General features: G+C 36.3%; 1 protein-coding gene across 1 annotated transcript in view; it reads right to left on the bottom strand.

Moving 5' to 3' along the window:
* Positions 1 to 23,518, bottom strand: part of CUNH8orf34 (chromosome unknown C8orf34 homolog) — a 399,583-nt gene that overhangs the window by 231,049 nt on the left and 145,016 nt on the right. The window contains 2 exon segments of the mRNA XM_019453229.2: positions 6,205 to 6,371; positions 22,807 to 22,979. Of these exon segments, the coding sequence (XP_019308774.1) occupies positions 6,205 to 6,371; positions 22,807 to 22,979 (340 nt within the window).

The raw sequence follows: 23,518 nt of genomic DNA, 5'->3' as shown, positions 1-23,518 counted from the left end.
AGAATCATTTCATAACACATAATTTTTCTACTCTAGCAGTTCACTTTTCAAGTGCTCCTAAAAAATATGATATCAGGAAGAAAGACAGCAATAATTATTCATACAAACTACAGTAACCAAGGCTTCTTAGCAAGACTTTTCCTTATTTTCAAGAGACATTTCAAAAGAGCTAGATTAACTCAGAGGCCTCTATTCCATGTTATTTTTATTATAAAAATCATACTTTCTGCAATTTTATTTCTCTTGCTTCAGGATATCTTAGATCAAACGACAAAAAAGTTCATTGACCATACCTTCCAGATTAGAGTTTCTCATTGTATGTTGTACAGATCACCTGCAACAGAACTTGTTGAAAGACTGAAGGAAGAGCATTCCTGTTGGAAAATGGTGATTCATGGGCTGTATTCAAATCTAACAAACCAAAAGTTGAGGACAGAGGGAACTGGGGATTGTACTTAAAATAAGCTACTCAGATGATTCTTAAGCAAACCAAATCTTGAGAATCATCCCTGAATAGTTAATACTTCATGAAACATGCCCAGATTTATGCAAACTTTAACTCCCAGGGATGTGCAGAGTCATGTAATAAGTGGAGAAATTCATAAACCTATGAATGAATTAATCAATAGACTAATTGAGAGCTGAAGGAAAAACCTACGAATTGTTTGGTTCTATGTAGATGCCAATGTGCACTAGATTCACCATTCTCTCAAAGTCCAAAGAGGTCAAGTAATTAGAAAAACACAAGACACAATAATCCTAGAGCTGTACATTAATACAAACTAGCACTGTTCACAGAGCAGGTGCATGATATTTGCTGAATGAAAAAAAATGTGTCTGAGTGGATTTTCTCAAATGTTGTCACTGTAATCCAGAGAGACAAACAGTGCTATTCAACTCCACTTAGACAACACTTCAACCTGATCCCACTTGGCATTTGTGCAAACAATGATGGCTCTAAAGCAAGGTGACGTTAGAATTCAGGAATATAGGACAAAACTCTATAGCAGAGGCATCTCATAGAACTTCTGTTACAATACATCAAATGGTTCAACAGGAGTTAATACGTATTATTTGGCATGTGAAAGATATTTTCATACATCTGTGTGAAGTTCTAGTTTTTCAATTATATTAATTCATTTAGTGAACATTTAAGAATATATGTGTAGATTTTCTATAATGTTTAGGTAATTGTGGTCATCAATTGCAGTGTAATTACTGGAATTTCTGAGAATATTCTGTATTTAAAAATGAGAGCTACTGAGATTGAGGTGATGTGGGTGTTATTTTATTCAGTATGTTCTAGATTTAGGGCACTGACTTCACTGGTGCTCAAAATCGCTATACCCTAACACCCCACAAATTTGGAATATTTTAATCTCTAATATGTACTAATGCCATATTAAGTTATTTTAGTACTATGCTGAATGAATTTCTATGCAGCATTTAAAGCAACCTTACATGTAATATAAATTTTGGAAAGTCTTTGACTTTTTAAAAGAATCTTTTCTACAAAGAATCTTCATTTTAAAGTGACAACTCTTCCGTTGTCCTGGTATTCCCAAATACCAATACCCAAAGGAAACAAAGTTTATGGTGTATGCTTTAGACTATTTTACATACTTAATAACATTAAAATATAGGTATATAGATAGGTAGGTAGACAGATTTCTTTTTAACATTTAAGGCCCTCTCCCCTTTTTTTATCCAACATCATTGAATGACAGCATCCATTTTTCATTAAGTGAAATGCCTGTTTCTATTAATTAAGTGAAATGGATGCTTTCTGCTAAGAAGCCTCCAACTGGAAAAAAAAAAAAAAAAACGGAACAGAATATGAATGTTTACTTTATAAATATTGGTCACATGCAAAAGAATTTGTCAAAAGATTGCCTTAATGCAATGAGTCCCTCTTGAAAATTAAGTTTATATGTTACATAGTTTGATAAGATATTGGGGTTTTAGAAATTCATAATTTACTGTATTCTGCAGAGAATACCAGTACAATTATACTTGTTCTTAATTACTAAGTTTAAAGCAAATAAAATATACTTACAATCACCTTGCTTATTTTTGGTAATACAATGTTAGTTTTAATTTTTATATGATATGAGCTAAGATCAGAAAGTATAAATCATGACTAATGCTGTTTTCCTTTTGTAGCATCTCTGAAATTTGATTTTTATATATATGCCTCATCATCAATTCTGAGAAAGCCAAAAAATTTTTTTTCTGTAATATCCTATACCAAAATATGTAAGAATAACACTTGTGCCTTTCAAATAATTCTGATATTTTCAAATAAGTATAAATTATATTCATGGTAATCAAGCACATAACTGCGATTAGCTTTTCATCAGAAATAAAATGAAAAATGCATATAGTGAAAATGAACTTACATTTACAAGTTGAAATATCTTTGAAATTAGTGAAGTTCCTCAAATTTTCTGTGAAAGTTACTGGAGTAAAAGATAATATAGGTATTTTTTATAACTCTCTTGCTGTACCATTGTAAATTGTCTCTCCATTTTTGAAAAATAATTAATTTTAATAACTTTCAAAAATATGCAAATTTAATAATCGTGATCATTAATTTCCAGAAGTTACTAAAATATTTCAGAATATCTTATATTTGAAGATGAGAACTACATATTTAAGGTGAGTTGGCAGATATTTTATTCTATGTCTTCTGCAATGAGAGCACCAATTTCACTGATGCTTAAATTTGTTAGTTCTTAAAATTCCAGAAATTTGGATATTTTGTTCTCTGGTATATATTAATTCCATATTAAGCTACTTTTGTGCTATGAATTTACAAATAGGATTTAAAGCAATCTTACAGTAAATATTTAATCTACTTAAAAACTTATAGATGCCGTATGTACTATATTTTCATATGTCAATATACTGGGAGTAGAAATCTAACAACATACAATTAAACAACTGTGGAGAGTTAAATATTAATCAGTATGTATTAATAATGCTAGATTCCTTTACAAATGAATTAAGGTAAGAAGTTTTACTGACCTCTACTTCTTCAACTAAAAGGCTCTTTTCCCCCTTCCCCTTAAACCAATTTTACTTAACAACAATCCTTTGTTCCATTAACATTAACTAATAATTATACTTCTCATTTAATTATCACTTCACAAAGAATACATACTACTTTTCATGTATATAGATTTTTCAGCCAGTTAATCCCTGATATAGATAACAAGTTAAGACAATGAAACCACATAAGCTATAGCAAACTCATTCTATACAATGTTGCAGATGTGCAAAAGATATTGTAAATAGTCTCTTGCCTTTTACAATGACTCTATGTACTAAAATTTGATTTCAAATAAATTTTCAGGAACTCAGCATTTGTATTTTCCTCAAATATATACATATAATATGCTTTTCTAGGATCAGGGTTTCAAAAAAATATTGTCTTAAAATTCTTCAATAATAAACAAAATTATGAAAATCTAATATTAAAAGGACTGGAAAAGTAAGTATTATAGTTTCTAAATTGATTTATCAGTATCACATCAACTGATTAGTGTAGGACTGGAAATCTAACAGAATATTAATAGAGACATACATGGCTATTGAAGACGTCAAGTCTTAAAACTGAATAACTAAATTATCAATTTATTTTATACCCATATTCATCCATATTAATAGTTCATCCATTACTACATCATGACTGCAAAAAATCTGTAACTTACATCAACTGAAATTTTTCATGTACACCTGGTTTGATTTCATATAAGAGATGAACCATCATCTTAGATACAGGCACATGTAACATTGTAAGTCATGAATTTATGCACACTACTTTTGAAGAAAACTGAGTCTCTATTTTAAATATATATTTTCTAAATGATTGAATGGATAAGTGTATTTGCATCTTAAAGACAAATATTTCATATCTAAATAACATTTTACATAATTAATGAACTTCTGGGTAAAACAATCGTTTAGGTACAATTTTCTGCTACATGACCTTTGTTCACTGAGACAACGGGGCAACAGGATTGCATATGGCATTATTTAGGAGGACAGCCTAGCACACTTGCAACATTCCATGTTATTGCAGACAAATCTCATAATCTAGAGACCAGCATTAGTACACTACCAGCTGCCTATGCTAAGATATATGGAGTTCCATGGAGAAAGCCCAAACTGTCAACTAGTTTTCATTCTTCACTTCGCTCAGACCACAGGCTACAACGTCTAAATGAAAAAAAACCATGAGGACCAGCTATTAATGGCTCACATAGTCTCAAAAACCCAACCCTCTGGTCTTCAGCTTGGGAGACTAGAAACTTTAAGGAGCTGAGATCTAGGATGTACCAGCACTGACACCTGAGTTTCCTTAAAGAACCCCTCAATCATCACTGAAGTTTATGATTTCCTCCACTCTGACATGATACTCCCAATGCTGTCAGGAAATCCAAAGTGATTCTGAGCATGCCTAGATTTCTTCAAAAGATTATCTTTGCAAGGTAAGTATAATTTCCTTCCTGTGGATATCAACTGATCAAGAGCCGTCAGTCACGCAATGGATGGGAGAGAGAGAGAGCAATACCTGTACAATTCAACGTCAATGTACCAAAAAGCCAACGTTGATGTTATATGAACAACGTCCTGGCCCTGCCAGAGACAGTCACTGTTCAGACCCTGCCCCCTTCACTGTTAACGACCAAAGCAAAAGAACAATTTACAAGCTCAGTCATGGAGCACAACTGCAAAAGAGTCCATTCGTACAAGAGCAAACCTACAAGGCTAATGACTACACTCTGCCTGCTGAACTTCCATCCACTTGTCCTCTAGGACTCAACTCACCGCTAGAATCAGCTTCTCTATGAAACATTCCTTGATCATCATCCTCTACCTCTGCATTAAGTGTTATCCCTATTTAAACTGTATGCTTAATCACATTAGCACCTGTAGCAAGAACTACATGAATGTAGTTACATTTTTTATCTCAAACACTAAGAAATGCAAAGTTCCTGCAAACAGAATCCATGATTGTTTTATTATGATCCTAGGACAGAGCTCAGTGCCTAGCATGAGGTTAAGTGCTTAGAAAAACATTTCCTGAATTGAAGTTGGGGAAGGTACCACAACATCTGGCATATCTGCCACATCAATGATTTGGAGGTGGGGAGATGAGATTCCTTGAAAAAAAAAATACTCAGACTTAATTGTTCTTAAAAAAAAAAAGATGAACAGCATAAAGTGAAAATGCCATGACAGTCTCCTCAATGCTGGAATGAATTCAGTATTATCAGAAAACAGTGATGAACCTGCCATCATTGAGTAAGTAACACCTCTGTAGGTATATGCAAGGAGACATATCTTTTTTTTAAATCATAGTATTTTGCTGCCATGAACACTTAAAACCCAGGAAGCTCATTTAGAAAAAAAAATTTTTAAATGTCTGTATGTTTCTGAGACTCCTTATTCTATGTTAAATTTATTTGCAGTTTTTGAATGATTACATTATTTATTCACTTTAGTATATGGTTACAAAGTATTCAAAAATTATTCTAATTATTTAGGATAAAAGGAAAGTTCAGTTAAAAAAAACTACTATCCAGAGATTTATGGTGAAATAAAAACATACATTTACTTCATTTAAGATATAAAGGGTTCCCTACATATACAACACTAATAAGGTTTTCATGAAAGTCACGAGCCTATAAAAACACTGAAATCTTGCAAACTTTCCTGTCATTTATGGAAGACACAAAACACTAATTTACTATCTGTCCTTTTAAATTTTACTCTATTTTTCTAAAACATCCTTGAAACAATAGGGGACACTTTGGAATGAGGGCTGAAATATGTATTTTGGATATATTTTATAGACAGAAGATGTGATCAAGGCAATCATAATCAGAGAATAAAGCAGACAGACTTGAATTTTTATCACAATTGCACACAGAATAAAGCTTGATTAAAGAGTCAGAAGGTAAAGTGCTGCATATACAAAGACAAAATACAGTCTAATAAATACTTCACATGCTTCGGTCATTTCAACTTCATTCTTACATGCAACTTCATGAAAGTCTAATGTAAATAAAATATGTGTTAAATGGTGTCTTTCCCCTAGGACAAAACTATTCAAAAACTTTAAAATCTCTAAGTCACTACACATTTTTACAATGCCAGAGAAGAAGAGAAAGAGAAATTATTAATTTTTAAAATTACCCAGCAATTCCATTGCATCATCTTCATTATCAATATCTTCTTCTGTTACAGATGGGGTAGGGCTATGGAGAGACTCAAAAGAATCTTGAGAGAGCATTGCTGCCAGAAGTTTCTTATGTTGCTGTTGCTGCTGTTTTAATCCTTTAGTCTTGGGCTCCACCTTTAAGCTGAAGAAATATTTAAATGTTAGTTTTCAATGATGACAACACTATCAATTAGCTGTGGTAAATAAAGAAAATCTGCAACCAAATTTTCATTCAATTTTTTGCTATGCAAAATTATAGTCATATTAGTAAAATTCTTCCCAAGGATGAGGGAAATATAGACTATCTTCTTTCCTAGACATCCTTTGGCACCTCATAAACAATCTTCCAAGTAGGTATTGGTGAGAAACATGGCAAACTGTAACTCCTGCCCCATTTAAGGGAGGAGGTGCTAATCAGCCATGTCATTATTAAAGCCCACTGTTGATGCATTTTTTCTGATTTTTTTAAAAAGAGGAGGCAGAAAGTACAGATTATTATGTAAAAATCCCTGATCTACAAACAAATGCATGTCAAGCAAAACACATGTAACGGGATAACTATTATACTATCACAAGACTATTTTAAAATGAAAACGCTAATTTCTATAACTGAAATAACTTTCCTCACTATTCCTATTGGGCTGCCTAGATGTGGGGTTAGGATGAGGTAGAAGAAAAGATGAAAACAAAATTGGCAATTAAATGTTTCTCAGTTTCTTTGAATTTAAAGAGTCTTTGAAAATTTGGAGGAGTTTCTTTGTCATAAAGCCAGACTCCTTTGGGTAAATTCTCTGTCCTTCATGGTTCCCTCTCCCCCAACTTCTCAAGACAGTATCTGATTGGACAACTTACAAGTCCAAACAACAATCACATATAGTTAAAAAATTGTTCCAAAGTTCATCTTTTCTCTATAATCCAATTTCTTTTCATATTATTGCCCAAAGGAAGGAAATGGCAAATGTCTCTTCATGAAAGAAAAACACATGATGCAGAGGAAATCTCTCCCAGGCAAGATGAAAACATAACCTTTCTAAAGGTATTCAGAAGGACAGCCCATAAGGCAAGTGGGTTACATGCCTGGTCCCCACTGCCACCAGGCCAAAATGTAGAAGGAGTGTGGTAAAAAAACAAAAATAAAGAACCAACCAGATAAATTTCACGGCACAGATCATAACATTTCAAGTTGTCTTAACAGCCGTACTAGGTTCGACGTTGTCTAAGAAGAGGATGGAAACAGCAAAATGACTTTGTATGTCATCAGTGGGCAAAGATCAATCAGTCCCACCCCATTGGTTCACCTCAAAGTTAGGGTGGATATGAAAGAGAAGGTCAGGGGAAAGAGGGGCAGAGAAAAACCTTTTGTTTGTCCTGGTTAATGCTAGTTAATAAATGTAGCAGGAATGGTAGAATCAGAAAATCACCATTTCGCAACCGCCAACATAGTAACTGTTCAGGCCCATCAGTGGATACGAATGCCCTTTGCTGAAAGACAGTTGGGGGGAGATGGACTGTCAAAACTCTCAAGGTGTTTTTAACAGATTACTAACATTTTTAATTGATTTTTTTTGCTTTGAAATAATTATAGATTTACATGAAGTTCTAAGAAATAATACATTGAGATCCTGTGCACCCTCCCTTTCCACAGTTTCCTTCAACAGTATCATATTATAAAACTACTGTACAATAGTTTTCTGACAACAATACAATTCTCTAATCTTACTCAGATTTCCCATTTTAATTGTACTCATTTGTGTGTGTATGCCTCTGCGTGTGTATTTAGTTCCCGATATTTTTAGTATTTGTGTAGATGTGTGTATCATGTATCCACCACCAGAATCAAGAAACAGAACATTTCAAACACCACAAGGTGCCCTCATACTGCCCTTTTCTGCCCCTCCCACCAGACTCCATACCCCTTTTTCCCCATCCCTAACCTCTGGCAACTACGAGTCTGTTCTCCATTCCTACAATTTTCTCATTTCAAGAATATTATACAAAGGGTATCTATGTAACCTTTTAATATTTTTTTTCAGGCAGTCTAATTACCTAAGGATTCATTCATGCTGTTCCATGTATCAAGAGTCCATTGCCTTTCTTTGCTACGGCATGCATGTACTTCAATCTATCTAACCATTCACATATTGAAGGACATAGGGTTTAAGTTTTTTGGCTATGAACATTCATATACTTGCTTCTGTGTGAAGATAAGTTTTCATTTACCTGAGACAAGTTTGGTATTTACATGTTTAGTTTTATATAAAACTCCCAAAGTGTTTTCCAGAGTGACCAGAACCTTTACATTCCTGGAAGTGTCATCAGTTGAACAGAAGGACTGGGGAGGAATGATGGAGGTTTGAGGAGACAAGAAAAGGCATGCAATCGTCATTGAGGAGTGTGGACACGTGAACAGACTGGATGAACCCAGAGTATCTTTGGGCAGGACCAGTGACCTCCTAGAGTTTGGTGGTCATGGATTCATAGTGATACCAGCCGGTGTGGCCATGTGTTCTTCTCTAGCCTGTGCCAGTTCAGCCATGGAATAGTCAGAGTTAGACTTAAATAGGGTAGAGTTTTACCACGTAAGTAAAACAAAGGAAAAGAGAGGTAAGAGAAATAGGGTTATACCCAATAAATAGATTACAACAATGGGCCCAAACCAGAAGCTGTATAAGGAGAAAAATGAGGAAAACAAGGTGGATGAGGGGCAAGAAAAACTGAGTGGAACCAGTATATCTAGGTCCCAGTTAAAGTTGGGCACAGTGGGAACAAACTAGAAAGATAGGAGGTATAGTTAGAGAATGAAATACCTGAAATTGACATTATGGGTTAGCAGTTAATAATAATGAGGCTTAGATATGATAGAGAAGATAAATGACTAAAGTAGGGTGGAATTCAAGATCAGTGGTGAAGAGCAGACTAAGGAAGGAGAGGCTAGGTTTGGGAAAGAATCACTAATGTGGATACTAACTTCACCAAGATAGGGAGGGTGCTGGGGAATGTGACAATGAGCCAGATGCATGCATTATTTAGGAAAAGAGGAATGACCTGGGATTTGGTAAATGATTGCTATGAGAGGTGGTGTAAGATTAGCATGTTTGGAAACAAGAAATACAGAACTGGAGACTTTTTTAGGGGGAAAGGAGACAGCAAGATCTACAAGCAGGAAAGGGGAGCAAGGATGACACCTTCCTCTTTTCCAACTCCATAACCTATAGACTACAGAAGTGAAAACTGCACCATTAGAGAGAAAAGAGTACCCTGCTACTGGGAAGCAGAGCTCGTAATGCAGACAAGTGGTGACTGAGATGGGGAAAGGTGGGATTAGGGTCCTTCTGACAGCATGTAGGGTCCTGGGCCCCCTCTACTCTGGACTTCGAACCTAAACCTGAATGATAAGGGGATTCTTAGAAGTCCTTCTTGAAGGGAGGTTGCATACAGCACTGAAGTGCATGGAATTTGGAGGAAGACAGACTGGCTCAGCTACTTAATAGTTGTACAATCTTGGGACAGTGACATAACTACTCTGGGATTTAGTTTCCTCCTTCCTAAATTACAGATAATAATGTTTTCATGAGGATGGAATGAATTAAGAGATATAAAGCACCTGGAGCAGTCACTAAATAATAATTAATACCATTATGTGTTCAGAGAATACAACAGGCAGCATCCTGGATATCTGCATGCTTCCTTCAGCAGTATCATCCCACAGAGAAGGAAACGGAACCACAAAGAGGCTTTATGAAAAAGAACAACAGTTGATACTTCAATGATGTGTTAATATACTCCAAAACTCCATTTTACTTTGGTTTAAAAAGATAAATTCTAAACCAGATCAATGGGAAAAGGATGGTTTAAAGTGGCCACCTGCCTCCCTCAGCCTCTCTCTCCAGGTGGAACCTTCCTTCCCGTCCTGATGGCCTGTATTCTGAATTACCATTTGTTCTCTTCCTCCTGACCCCACCCTTCCCTGGGTGCCTGACCCTGCTGCATTGCATTTTATATGCTTGTTTCTGGACACAGATTGGTAAGTATTAGTTTTATCTGACCCCATGTGCTTGCTCTCTTTGGTGGAAAAATGGATTATTCCTGAGGGGAGGAGCCAAGATGCTGGAACAGCATGGAAGTTTTTTGTGTGTCTCATGTCCATGAAATACCACCAGACCAACAGTGAACTATCCTACACACCTAGAAAACTGACTGGAGGGTTAACACAACAATCTGCACGACCTGAACCACAGAATTCAGCAGGTACGCAGCGCAGAGAAGTGAACTTGGGGAGCAGAGTGAGAAGGTGCAGGAAGGGAGGTGCTTTTTTGAGCTGAGAGAGCTCAGTTCGGGTGGGGGGAGGGGCGGAATATGGAAAAAGCACCCCTCCCCAAAAAGCAGCTGGAGAGAAAGTGGAAAATTGGAAACAGCCGCAGGGACCAAACTAAAAAGGGAGAAAGGAGAGGGTTTAAATTCCATTAAGACTGTAAACAAGGGGAGCGCAAAGGCTGCAACTCCACAGCTCGATACCTGGTGGTGCTCTGGTGGGAGGGGAGAATCCCCAGGAACAGAGTGGGGTCCAGGAGGTTCTCGGGACACACGGGGAGAAGCTGAAGGACATTTGGTAGAGACTGTTGAAGCCACCTGGTCCCAGCAGACCCCAGAAAACAGCCACATTCGCTGGTGCTGGAACAAGGTCCTTAAGGCTGAAGCCTGGTGCCAGATGTGTGTTGTGATTTTCCATCATCCCTGAAATGCTGCTGCTACAGTATCTCGCGAACTCTTCCTGGGGCAGGCTGGCACCTGGCCGTAGTCTCGGGGCACCGGCAGCAGCAGGGTCTAGCAAGCGTTCCTGGGTGCAGCCCGATATTTGGCCAATGCTCAGTGAGACCCTCCCACAGAGGGACGGAACAGGTCAAAGCCGCAGTCCTTCAGAAGTAAGGGGCCGGGAAAAACAGCCGCATCTGAGACAAAACTCGGGAGAAAGGTACTGCCTGGGGCCTGGTCACAAAGGGTGAAAAAGCGGGGAGTAGACGAAAGCTGAAGACAGAGGACAGGTGCACGATTGCTGACCCAGGAGAACAGACAGGGTAGCTGGGTGGTTCCATTTTAACGGCTCCCGCACATGCGCATATGCACCTACCAGCGCCGCAACAATCCAGCCCAGCAGGATAGCAGCGCCATCTATTGGAGAGCGGAGCCATTACACTGAGCCCCACCCAACTGGGCCAACTTCCCTCCTCAAGAACACAAGTCTCACCACCAGCTTAGTTTATGGACTATGAAGCGCTACATAGACTGACTTCTAGGGGAAAATGAAGTAATTTCAGTCCTACTTCAATCTGTTAGCAGGTCCACCTATTCCATGTTCTTTTCTTTTTTCTCTTTACACTTTTCTTTTTCTTGAATACAGAAAAAGAAAAAACTCATTTTTATTTTCAATTTTTATTAAAAATATTTTTCTTTAATTTTTATTAGTATATTTTTTACTTTTGTGTAAATTTTTTCAAATTCTATTTTACTTCCATCCTTTTATTTTAGTCTACCAAGGTGTATTCACTTTTTCAAATTCTCAAACGATTTCCTTTTTTTCTTTCTTTTTTCGTTTCTTTTCTTTTTCTTGAATACAGGAAAAGAAAAGATTCAAATTTATATTTAATTTTCATTGATTTTCTTTAATTATGTTCTACATCATTCTTTACTTTTGTGTATATTTTCTCAAATTCTATTTTACTCCCATCATCTCATTTTAGTCTACTTCAGTGTATTCATTTTTTCAAATTCTCAAACTATTTCCCTTTTTTTCTCCCCCCCTTATTTTTTCTCTAATCTGTCAAACCACTTTCAACACCCAGATCAAAACACACCTAGAATCTAGCATCATTTATTCAATTTGTGTGTGTGCATGTGTGTGTAATTTTTTAATTTTCATATTTTTCTAATTTTTATTTTAGTAATTTTAACTTTTCTACCTCATTAATTCCTTTTCGCCCTTCAAAATGACAAAACAAAGGAATTCACCCCAAAAGAAAGAGCACGAAGAAACGACAGCCAGGGATTTAACCAACACAGATACAAGCAAAATGTCTGAACCAGAATTTAGAATCACGATAACAAGAATACTAGCTGGAGTCGAAAATAGATTAGAATCCCTTTCTAAGAGATAAAAGAAGTAAAAAATAGCCAGAATAAAATTAAAAATGTTGTAACTGAGCTGCAATCATGGATGGATGCAGTGGCAGCAAGCATGGATAAGGCAGAACAGAGAATCAGTGATATAGAGGACAAACTTATGGAGAATAATGAAGTGGAAAAAAAGAAGGAGATTAAGGCAAAAGAGCACAATTTAAGAATTAGAGAAATCAGTGACTCATTAAAAAGGAACAGCATCAGAATCACAGGGGTCCCAGAAGAGGAAGAGAGAGAAATAGGGGTAGAAGGGTTATGTGAGCAAATCATAGCGAAAAACTTTCCTAACCTGGGGAAAGACACTGACATCAAAATCCAGAAAGCACAGAGGACCACCATTAGATTCAACAAAAACAGACCATCAACAAAGCATATCATAGTCAAATTCACAAAATAGGCAAGGAGAGAATCAGGAAAGCAGCAAAGGAAAAAAAGTCCCTAACCTACAAGGGAAGACCTATCCACAGAACTTGGCAGGCCAGAAAGGAGTGGCAGGATATATTCAGTGTGCTGAATCAGAAAAATATGCAACCAAGAATTCTTTATCCAGCAAGGCTGTCATTCAAAATAGAGATACAAAGTTTCCCAGACAAACAAAAATTAAAGGAGTTTGTGACCACTAATCCAGCCCTGCAAGAAATTTTAAGGGGGACTTTCTGAGGGGAGAAAAGATGAAAAAAAAAAAAAAAAAAAAAAAAAAAAAAAAATATATATATATATATATATATATATATATATATATATATATATATACACCAAATGCAACAAAAGATTAGAAAGGACCAGAGAACACCACCAGAAGCTCCAATTCTACAAGCATCATAATGGTAATAAATTCATATCTTTCAGTACTCACTCTAAACGTCAATGGACTCAATGCTCCAATCAAAAGACATAGGGTAACAGAATGGATGAGAAAACAAGATCCATCTATATTCTGTTTACAAGAGACCCACTTTAGACCTAAAGACACCTTTAGATTGAAAATAAAGGGATGGAGAACCATCTATCATGCTAATGGTCAACAAAAGAAAGCCAGAGTACCCATACTTATATCAGACAATCTAGGCTTTAAGATAAAGACTGTATCAAGAGATGCAGAAGGGCATTATATCATAATCAAAGGGTCTATCCACCAAGAAGACCTAACAATTATAAACATTTATGCACCAAATGTGAGAACACCTAAATATATAAATCAATTAATCACAAACATAAACTCATCGATACTAATACCATAATAGTAGGAGACTTCAACACCCCACTCACAGCAATGGACAAATCATCTAATCAAAAAATCAACAAGGAAACAATGGCTTTGAATGACACATTGGACCAGATGGACTTAACAGATATACTCAGAACATTTCATCCTAAAGCAGCAGAATATGTATTCTTCTCCAGTGCACATGGAACGTTCTCCAGAATAGACCATATACTGGGACACAAATCAGGCCGAAGTAAGTACAAAAAGATTGAGATCATACCGTCCGTATTTTCAGACCACAACGCTATGAAACTCGAAATCAACCACAAGAAAAAATTTGGAAAGGTAACAAATACTTAGAGACTGAAGAACATCCTACTAAAGAATGAATGGGCTAACCAAGCAGTTAAAGAGGAAATTAAAAAATATGTGGAAGTCAATGAAAATGATAACACCACAACCCAAAACCTCTGGGATGCAGCAAAGGTGGTCCTAAGAGGAAAGTATATAGCAATCCAGGCCTTCCTAAAGAAGGAAGAAAGATCTCGGATACACAACCTAACCTTACACCTTAAAGAGCTGGAAAAAGAACAGCAAATAAAATGCAAAACCAACAGAAGACAGGAAATCATAAAGATTACAGCAGAAATTAATGCTATCGAAACCAAAAAACAAAAACAAAAAAACACAAAACAAAACAGTAGAACAGATCAATGAAACCAGAAGCTGGTTCTCTGAAAGAATTAACAAAATTGATAAACCACTAGCCAGTTTGATCAAAAAGAAAAAGGAAACGACACAAATAAATAAAATCAAGAATGAAAGAAGAGATCACAACCAACACAGCAGAAATAAAAATAATAATAAGAGAATATTATGAGCAATTAAATGCCAATAAAATGGGCAATCTGGAAGAAATGGATAAATTCCTAGAAACATATACACTACCAAAACTGAAACAGGAAGAAACAGAAAATTTGAACAGACCCATGACCAGTAAGGAAATCGAATTAGTAATCAAAATTCTCCCAAAAAACAAGAGTCCAGGGCCAGATGGCTTTCCAGGGGAATTCTACCAAACATTTAAGGAAGAGTTAATATACCTATTCTCTCGAAACTGTTCCAAAAAATAGAAATGGAAGGAAAACTTCCAAAATCTTTCTATGAAGCCAGCATTACCTTGATTCCAAAACCAGACAGAGACCCCACTAAAAAGGAGAACCTAGACCAATTTCCCTGATGAACATGGAGGCAAAAATCCTCAACAAGATATTAGCCAACCTGATCCAACAATACATTTAAAAAAATTGTTCACCACGACCAAGCGGGATTTATACCTGGAATACAGGGCTGGTTCAATATCCACAAAACAATTAACGTGATTCATCACATCAATAAAAGAAAGGACAAGAACCATATGATCCTCTCAACAGATGCAGAGAAAGCATTTGACAAAATACAGCATCCTTCCTTGATAAAAACCCTCAAGAAAGTAGGGACAGAAGGAGCATACCTCGAGATCATAAAAGCCATATATGAATGACCCAATGCTAATATCATCCTCAATGGGGAAAAACTGAGCTTTCCCCCTAAGGTCAGGAACAAGACAGGGATGTCCACTCTTGCCACTGTTATTCAACACAGTATTGGAAGTCTTAGCCTCTGCAATCAGACAACACAAAGAAATCAAAGGCATCCAAATCGGCCAGAAAGAGGTCAAACTTTCACTCGTCACAGATGACATGACACTTTATATGGAAAACCCAAAAGATTCCACCAAAAACTTCTACAATTGATTCATGAATTCAGCAAAGTTGCAGGATATAAAATCAGTGCACAGAAATCGGTTGCATTCCTATACACCAACAATGAAATGACAGAAAGAGAAATCAAGGAAACGATCCCATTTACAGTTGCACAAAAAAACATAAAATACCTAGGAATAAATCTAACCAAAGAGATGAGAAATCTATACATTGAAAACTATAGAAAGCTTATGAAAGAAATTGAAGAAGACACAAAGAAATGGAAAAAGATTCCACGCTCCTGGATAGCAAGAACAAATATTGTTAAAATGTCGACACTACCCAAAGCAATCGACATATTCAATGCAATCCCTATCAAAATAACACCAGCCTTCTTCACAGAGCTAGAACAAATAATCCTAAAATTTGTATGGAACCAGAAAAGATCCTGAATAGCCAAAGCGATCTTGAAAAAGAAAACCAAAGAAGGAGGCATCACAATCCCAGACTTCAAGCTACACTACAAAGTTGTAATCATCAAGACAGTATGGTACTGGCACAAGAACAGACTCTCAGATCAATGGAACAGAACAGAGAACTGAGAAATGGACCCACAAAGCTATGGCCAACTAATCTTTGACAAAGCGGCAAAGAATATCCAATGGAATAAAGACAGTCTCTTCAGCAAGTGGTGCTAGGAAAACTGGACAGCAACATGCAGAAGAATGAACCTGGACCACTTTCTTACACCATACACAAAAATAAACTCAAAATGGATGAAAGACCTCAATGTAAGACAAGAAGCCATCAAAATCCCTAAGGAAAAAGCAGGCAAAACCCTCTTTGATCTTGCCCGCAACAACTTCTTACTCAACACGTCTCTGGAAGCAAGGGAAACAAAAGCAAAAATGAACTACTGGGACCTCATCAAAATAAAAAGCTTCTGCACAGCAAAGGAAATAATTAGCAAAACTAAAAGGCAACCGACAGAATGGGAGAAGATATTTGCAAATGACATATCAGATAAAGGGTTAGTATCCAAAATCTACAAAGAACTTATCAAACTCAACACCCAAAAAACAAATAGTCCAGTGAAGAAATGGGAAAAAGATATGAATAGACACTTCTCCAAAGAAGACATCCAGATGGCCAACCGACACATAAAAAAATGCTCCACATCACTCATCATCCGGGAAATGCAAATCAAAACCACAATGAGATAACACCTTACACCTGTCAGAATGGCTAACATTAACAACTCAGGCAAAAACAGATGTTGGTGAGGATGCGGAGAAAAAGGATCTCTTTTGCACTGTTGGTAGCAATGCAAGCTGGTGCAGCCACTCTGGAAAACAGTATGGAGGTTCCTCAAAAAACTAAAAATAGAACTACCCTAAGACCCAGCAATTGCACTACCAGGTACTTATCCAAGGGACATAGGTGTGCTGTTTCAAAGGGACACACGCACCCCCATGTTTATAGCAGCACTATCAACAATAGCCAAAATATGGAGAGAGCCCAAATGTCCATCGATGGATGAATGGATAAAGAAAATGTGGTATATATATATACAATGGAGTAAAACTCGGCAATCAAAAAGAATGAAATCTTGCCATTTGCAACTACGTGGATGGAACTGGAGGGTATTATGCTAAGTGAAATTAGTCAGTCAGAGAAAGACAAAAATCATATGACTCCACTCATAGAAGGACTTTGAGAGACAAAACAGATGAACATAAGGGAAGGCGAACAAAAATAATATAAAAACAGGGAAGGGGACAAAACAGAAGATGGGGAACAAACTGAGGGTTAAACATGGAGAACAAACTGAGGGTTATGGGAGGGATTGTGGGAAGGGGGATGGGCTAAATGGGTAAGGGGCCCTAAGGAATCTACTCCTGAAATCATTGTTGCACTATATGCTAACTAATTTGGATGTAAATTTTAAAAAATTAAAAATAAAATTAAAAAAAAGATTATTCCTCTCTTAACCTACCTCCTAAGCTTCTTTAGTTCACCACTATAGCCTCGCAGGCAGAATCTGTGCCCTTTCTCTTGTCTGTAGGCAGAAATTAAAGGACTTTCTTTGCATTAACGTCCAGGTTGTTGAAGAGATCATAAAAAGTTTCACACTTCATTGTCGCATTTTGGCTTATGCATAAGAGTTCTGTTTTTTTTTTAATGTTTAGATGTGATACTTTCAATTTTTTAATGTTTATTTATTTTCGAGAGAGAGACAGAGCACGAGCAGGGGAGGGGCAGAGAAAGAGGGAGATGCAGAATCCGAAGCAGGTTCCAGGCTCGAGCTGCCAGCACAGAGTCCAACATGGGGCTCAAACTCACAAACCATGAGATCATGACCTGAGTCGAAGTCAGATGCTTAACCAACTGAGCCACCCAGGCGCCCCTATGTGAAGTTTTCATAATTACTTTAGCAGACACTAAGTGTTTTACATATATATATACATATACAGGCACTGTGGGTGCTGAGCTGCAGAAATAAAACACATTTCCTTGTCATTCTACTCATCTGAAAGTAAATGCCTGTACTTTGAATATAAGATGTTCTTTTTCATATTGGTCTCACGCAGTATCTAGCACATTACCTTGTGTTAATGCTCAATAAATAATAAATCACTTTTTCTTTTAGACTCCATTTTTAAACACACTAAATAAAGAATTAATTTAAGCAGATCTATAGGAGTCTTCCAACTTGAGAGATACAAAGATCCAGGAAATATATTGGTAGTGAAACAGGATAAAGAAAAATATGTAGATTGGGCTGTCAAAGATGAGGAACAAAGGGCGATTATAAATGTGTAATTCCTATTCAACAGCCAACAATGACCAAGATCATTTTCATAAAGGTTGAAGGAAGTGTCTCCTTTAGTCTTATTAAAATACATGGTTTGGTCATGAAGACAGTGCTAGGCTATGAATCCCAGACACTGATTACGTGTTGACTGCCTAGGAAGAGTCCACCTATGAGTCTATGATTTCCACAAGTGACTAGTAATGAGTTTCATAAAAGAATAACTTGAGTTAGGATATGTATTTCCTAAAGAAATAAATGAATGAATTCCTAAATAAATGAGAAATAACAAATTTTGAACTCATCAAAATGCCCTATCAACATTCTGTAATAAATGTGTGATTTAGTTATATGCCATTTTGGCTTTCAAAAACAAATGAATGAGTCATAAGATACATTTGTTTTCGATATTTTTAAGGCTTCTGTTTTTGATTCCTTGGAAAGATTAATTTTCCATTAATCAACATTCTTTCCGCTTAAAATTTACATTAGAATATCCCTAAATTACTAAGCTTGACTTAGTCTCTGACATATGTATTACATATTTTCTATCAGGTCTACAACAGCTAAAATCTGACAATATGAAGGTTATTTCTTTGTTCTTGGACTTCTCATGAAAAAGAGTGTCCTTTGTCCATTTTCTTCCTTCCTATTCTGGTTTATTTTCCATCTTGTCACCTATCACTGCTTGAACGTATGGTACATATTTTTATATTTATTTACTTGTTTATTATTTGTCTCTTGCTGCCAATTGAGGAAGCTCCAAGAGGAAGGGAACATTTTCAGGCTTCATTAACAGATATCTCACAAGCAATTATGAGGTTTAACGAAAAGAAACACTTCTTAATGGAAAGTGAATTTAGCTTTTTAAAAAATATTTAATATATATTTCTAAATTGTAAGATTTTCTATTCATTTTATGGCATATTTACCGTCTGATAGCAATGTTCACTTAACAAAGTCAATTTACCAGATCTTATAATATGTATTGATATTCTTGTTTTAATAGTGATTCAGCTCAGAGGAGTTTCATTAAGCTTTCAAGGCTTGATAAGCCTATTTACAAATGCATATTACGATTTAGCTAGTAATTTTAGGAAATCCATTACCCAGCTATTGCAACGTTTAATTAAAATGGCTTAACATACAATTATATGTTTATTACATTCAATTTTATTTACATTTGTATTATCAACGTGTGATTATTTTTTAATAACTCTAAATGTGCAATCAACACATAGGCTTTCCCATTAAATGGTTAGACAAGCCATAACAATTGAGCCAACTGGTAGTATCTAACAATTTCAGAAAGCCTTCAATCATTTCCCAATGCCTTCACCTCTCTCTTTTATAAATCCCTGTTCCTTTTCTTGTTCAGATGTTTTAATTTCTTTCTTAACCTTCCTTAATAGGACCTTTAGAGAATCTAAGAAAGAAAATGCCCATCTGCACATACACAGAACACTTTCCACATAATTTATTTTTTTAAATATTTATTTATTTATTTTGAGAGAGAGAGCACGCATGCAAGCAGGGAAGGGGCAGAAAGAGAGAGGGAGAGAGAGAATCCCAAGCAGGCTTCACGCTGTCAGTGCAGAGCTGGATGCAGGGTTCCATCTCAAAAACCGTTAGACCATGACCTCAGCCGAAATCAAGAGTCAGACGCTTAACCGACTGAGCCACCCAGGTGCCCCCATTTTCCACATAATTTCATTTAAAGTGATTCAGAAGAGTCCCTGGGTGGCTCAGTGGGTTATGTGTCTGACTTCAGCTCAGGTCATGATCTCACAGTCTGTGGATTTGAGCCTCACGTCAGGCTCTGTACTGACAGCTCAGAGCCTGGAGCCTGCTTCGGAGTCTGTGTCTCCCTGTCTCTCTTCCCCTCCCATGCTCACGATCTGTCTCTGTCTCTTAACAATAAATAAACATTAAATTTTTTCAAAAATAAAGAGATTCACAGATCTCTTGGGTCCATCAGAGACCATGTAGGGGTCATGAACTCCAGGTCAGTAGCTCTTGTCTTATCCTATTAGTTTCTCCATATTGCCCTTATAACTGCCTTCATATTTTCGCCAACTTAACCACTCACGTGACAAATGTGTATGCTAAAGTTGCTAACCCCCTTCACACAATGTTCTATATGCAGGACCTTAGGAAAAAAGTTGGCTATGTTATAATAACAGCCACTCAAATAAGAGTTGAGCAATTAACAACAGGAAAAACTGTGATAGGAAGGGGCAAAAAGTTAAGATAGACTATAAACAATCCTTCTTATAAATAAGCTTTATTTAGCAGATATCTACTAACAGCCTTCTATGTGCCTCCTTCACTCACATAACAGATGTCTACTGGCAATGACAATGATCCAGGCCCAGTAGGGGAGAGAAAAATGGAAGAAGTCATCTTTGAAAATTAAATCTCCTACCGAAGTCTATAATACAATTTAGTCTGTTAGCGTTTAAGACTGGTAAGTTATACTACAAGTTCATTACTAAAAACAAAAGCTAACACTCTAGTTATAGCCTCTAGAGTCATTAAAAAATTTCCCCCAATCCATTTTTATTCCTCCAAATAAAATCTAATGCTATGTGAATTCCTGGTATAAATTCAAAATCCTGTTTTGTATTAGAAGATAGGAGAGACATAGTTTCCCACCCATAGTTTGTCACTATTTTTTAAGCCAAGTTCAGACACACATGCATTCTTTCTGCTCTGCTGGGGCATTGGGGCAGGATTTCACCTTTCTTCATTTCACAGGTAATACTTCAACTCATAATTTAAAGACAGAGAATAATAAAACTAAACATGACGTTTCATAACAAATATTTGAAAGAGAGCTTCATGGATTGAGTTTTCTGGGTAAGGAATTTGACTAGTATTGAAGGAAATATTCCCCTTTATTGGGTATTCAAGAGGGAATCAGAGCTCACTGAAGCTGGGAAGAAAATAGAAGCACTAACATTTGCAATAAATAGCTCCGATTATTATTATGACTAAATGAAAGCAAAATGAAAGTTGACATTTCTCTATTTTACATTAAAGATCTGGCAATGAATAAAGATAAAGGTCTAGTGGGTTTCATAAGTCTGGTATTAAAAATAAAATTACCCTCATTGACAGGTGAAATTGATCTGGCATTTCACAAAAGAAGGTAAATGGATTTTTAAAAATGGTTTCCTTCTCCTTATATAGGACTATTTAAATAATTTAAAAGTTATTTCTCATGGAAATAGAATCAATTTTCTATATGCCTTGAAGCACATTAATGAGAATTCTGAATTTCCTTCCTTCTAGTCAAGTGATAAGTCAAAATAAAAAACCCTTGAAAGCTATTACATTGTAGAAAATACAATTTTCTCCTTGAGAAAGAATAGTTATTGGTTGCTGCTAAATTTAATGTAGGAAATACAAAGATACTGTGGCCATGCTATCAACAGGAAAATCTCTTCTGTGGTGGTCAGCTAGTAGCACCCAAAGAAAGTTTTAGCTCTGTCACATTTTGACTCAGGAGTATTTAAATCTGTTTTCTCAGTCTCGTGTAAGTCTTGCCTCCATAATGCTTTTTCTTTCACTCCAACTTCCTAGTGGAAGTTTTCATTTCGGGTTATACTCACTGCAATTGCTATTAAAAAAAAGAGGTTGTTCTGAATGCACTTTTTCTAATAAATATGATCTGGACTTTTTCTAATAAATATGATCTAATAAATATGATCTGGGTGTCAAAACTACCCTACTTCTACTAGCATATGGAAAGTTAAGGCAAATCTCCCACCACCATTTTGAGTCATCACAGGACTGAGTAAGTGAAATACAGACTTCCAAATGTACAAATGATAAATACTTCAAAAATTAAACACAGCAAATGAAAAGAATTGTGTTCAATCAGGGGCACCTGGATGGCTCAGTCAGTTGAGATTCCAACTCTTGGTTTTGGCTCAGGTCATGATCTCAGGGTTTGTGGGTTCGAGCCCCACATTGGGCTCTGCACTGACAGTGCAAAGCCTGCTTGGGATTTTCTCCTTCTCCCTCTCTCTCTGCCCCTCCCAGGTTTGTGCGCGCACTCACTCTCTCTCTCTCTCTCTCTCTCTCTCTCTCTCTCTCTCAAAAGAAATAAACATAAAAAAATTTTTTAAAAGAATTATGTTCAAACATAGTTACCAGCTCCAAACCTAAGTGGCTCTAAACTAAGGTTTTTCTCTTGTATTTTAAATTCTACTGCTTTGTGCAGTCTATTGCACATTTAATAATTTTATCTCCCCTAATAACCAACTACATCTCTCTGGTAAATGAGAAGCCCTCCATCTCCAGTTCTTAACAATCAGTCACTCCCTGCCCAGCATTATAGTGGGTCTCGGCTGACAGCCTATGTATTTCAAATTATTTCTCTATTTGGTCTTAGTAGCAAAGAGATGGTGACATTCTTAGATATAAAGAGAAAATCAAAACCAAAATCTAAAAGCAAATCTAGTAAAACTTTAATTTTAAAACAGAGAAATTAACTTTTATCTTATGTGGAACCCAACATAATTTTCTATACAAAATTGCTAAGTTATCGTCAAAATCATGCACCTGGACTTATTTTCCCTTTAGCTTTTAACGACTAAGCAAATTCAGAATCTTGGAAGGCATCTCATCTCACCTTCCTGCAGGGCTGGAGCTAGTGTCTTCATTTTCCCATTGTTCATTTTTACTTCTTGGAACTGGGGGCTGTAACATTTCAGCTGCTAGTGGGTCAGCATCATTCTCTTCTCGACCAATCCATTCTCCAATCACACGGGGTCTCAGAAGAGAAGAATTAAATGCCACTGTTTCCTAAAGAGGAGAAAAGAATATACTGACTCAGATCACTTATTCTTATTAATAGGACAGCAGGGAAATAATTTTGTCTACAGTTTCAACTACTTCCGTAAATCAAAATGTTCTTTTTCTTTCTGAATTGACTTAAAATTTCCATTTTTATTAGATGACTTATTCTTTGTAATTTGTGCTGACTCCTTTAGGTCACTGTGACAAAGGATCCAGGAATGAAATCTTTTATTTGGAATCAGAAGGCTGCATGTGTGTTCTCAGGAAGGACGAGCTGAGACTAGCATTTGTGACAGAAAGAAAAGTGTGCGGTAAGGCGCACACAGTGAAAGAGCTTAGTGTTACTGGGAAATGATAAAAATTTCTTAGGAGGAAACTGGGGTGAGGTAAGGGAATAAAGTCAAGAGATGGCAGTGGAAGGATGGATTGTCTCCAACTGTGAAACATTTTGGACTTGGAGCCATCCAGTGTAGGTTAGAAGCAGGGCAATATCAATAACAGGTATGCTAGCTAATCAAAACACGTTAAAGTGATCTTTTTTCATA

The sequence above is a fragment of the Panthera pardus genome, unplaced genomic scaffold (assembly GCF_024362965.1).
Source record: "Panthera pardus isolate Hobbes unplaced genomic scaffold, ASM2436296v1 HiC_scaffold_7, whole genome shotgun sequence".
Classification (NCBI taxonomy): Eukaryota; Metazoa; Chordata; class Mammalia; order Carnivora; family Felidae; genus Panthera; species Panthera pardus.
The sequence above is the reverse complement of the archived record's forward strand: the minus strand, read 5'-3'. Positions and strand labels throughout refer to the sequence as shown.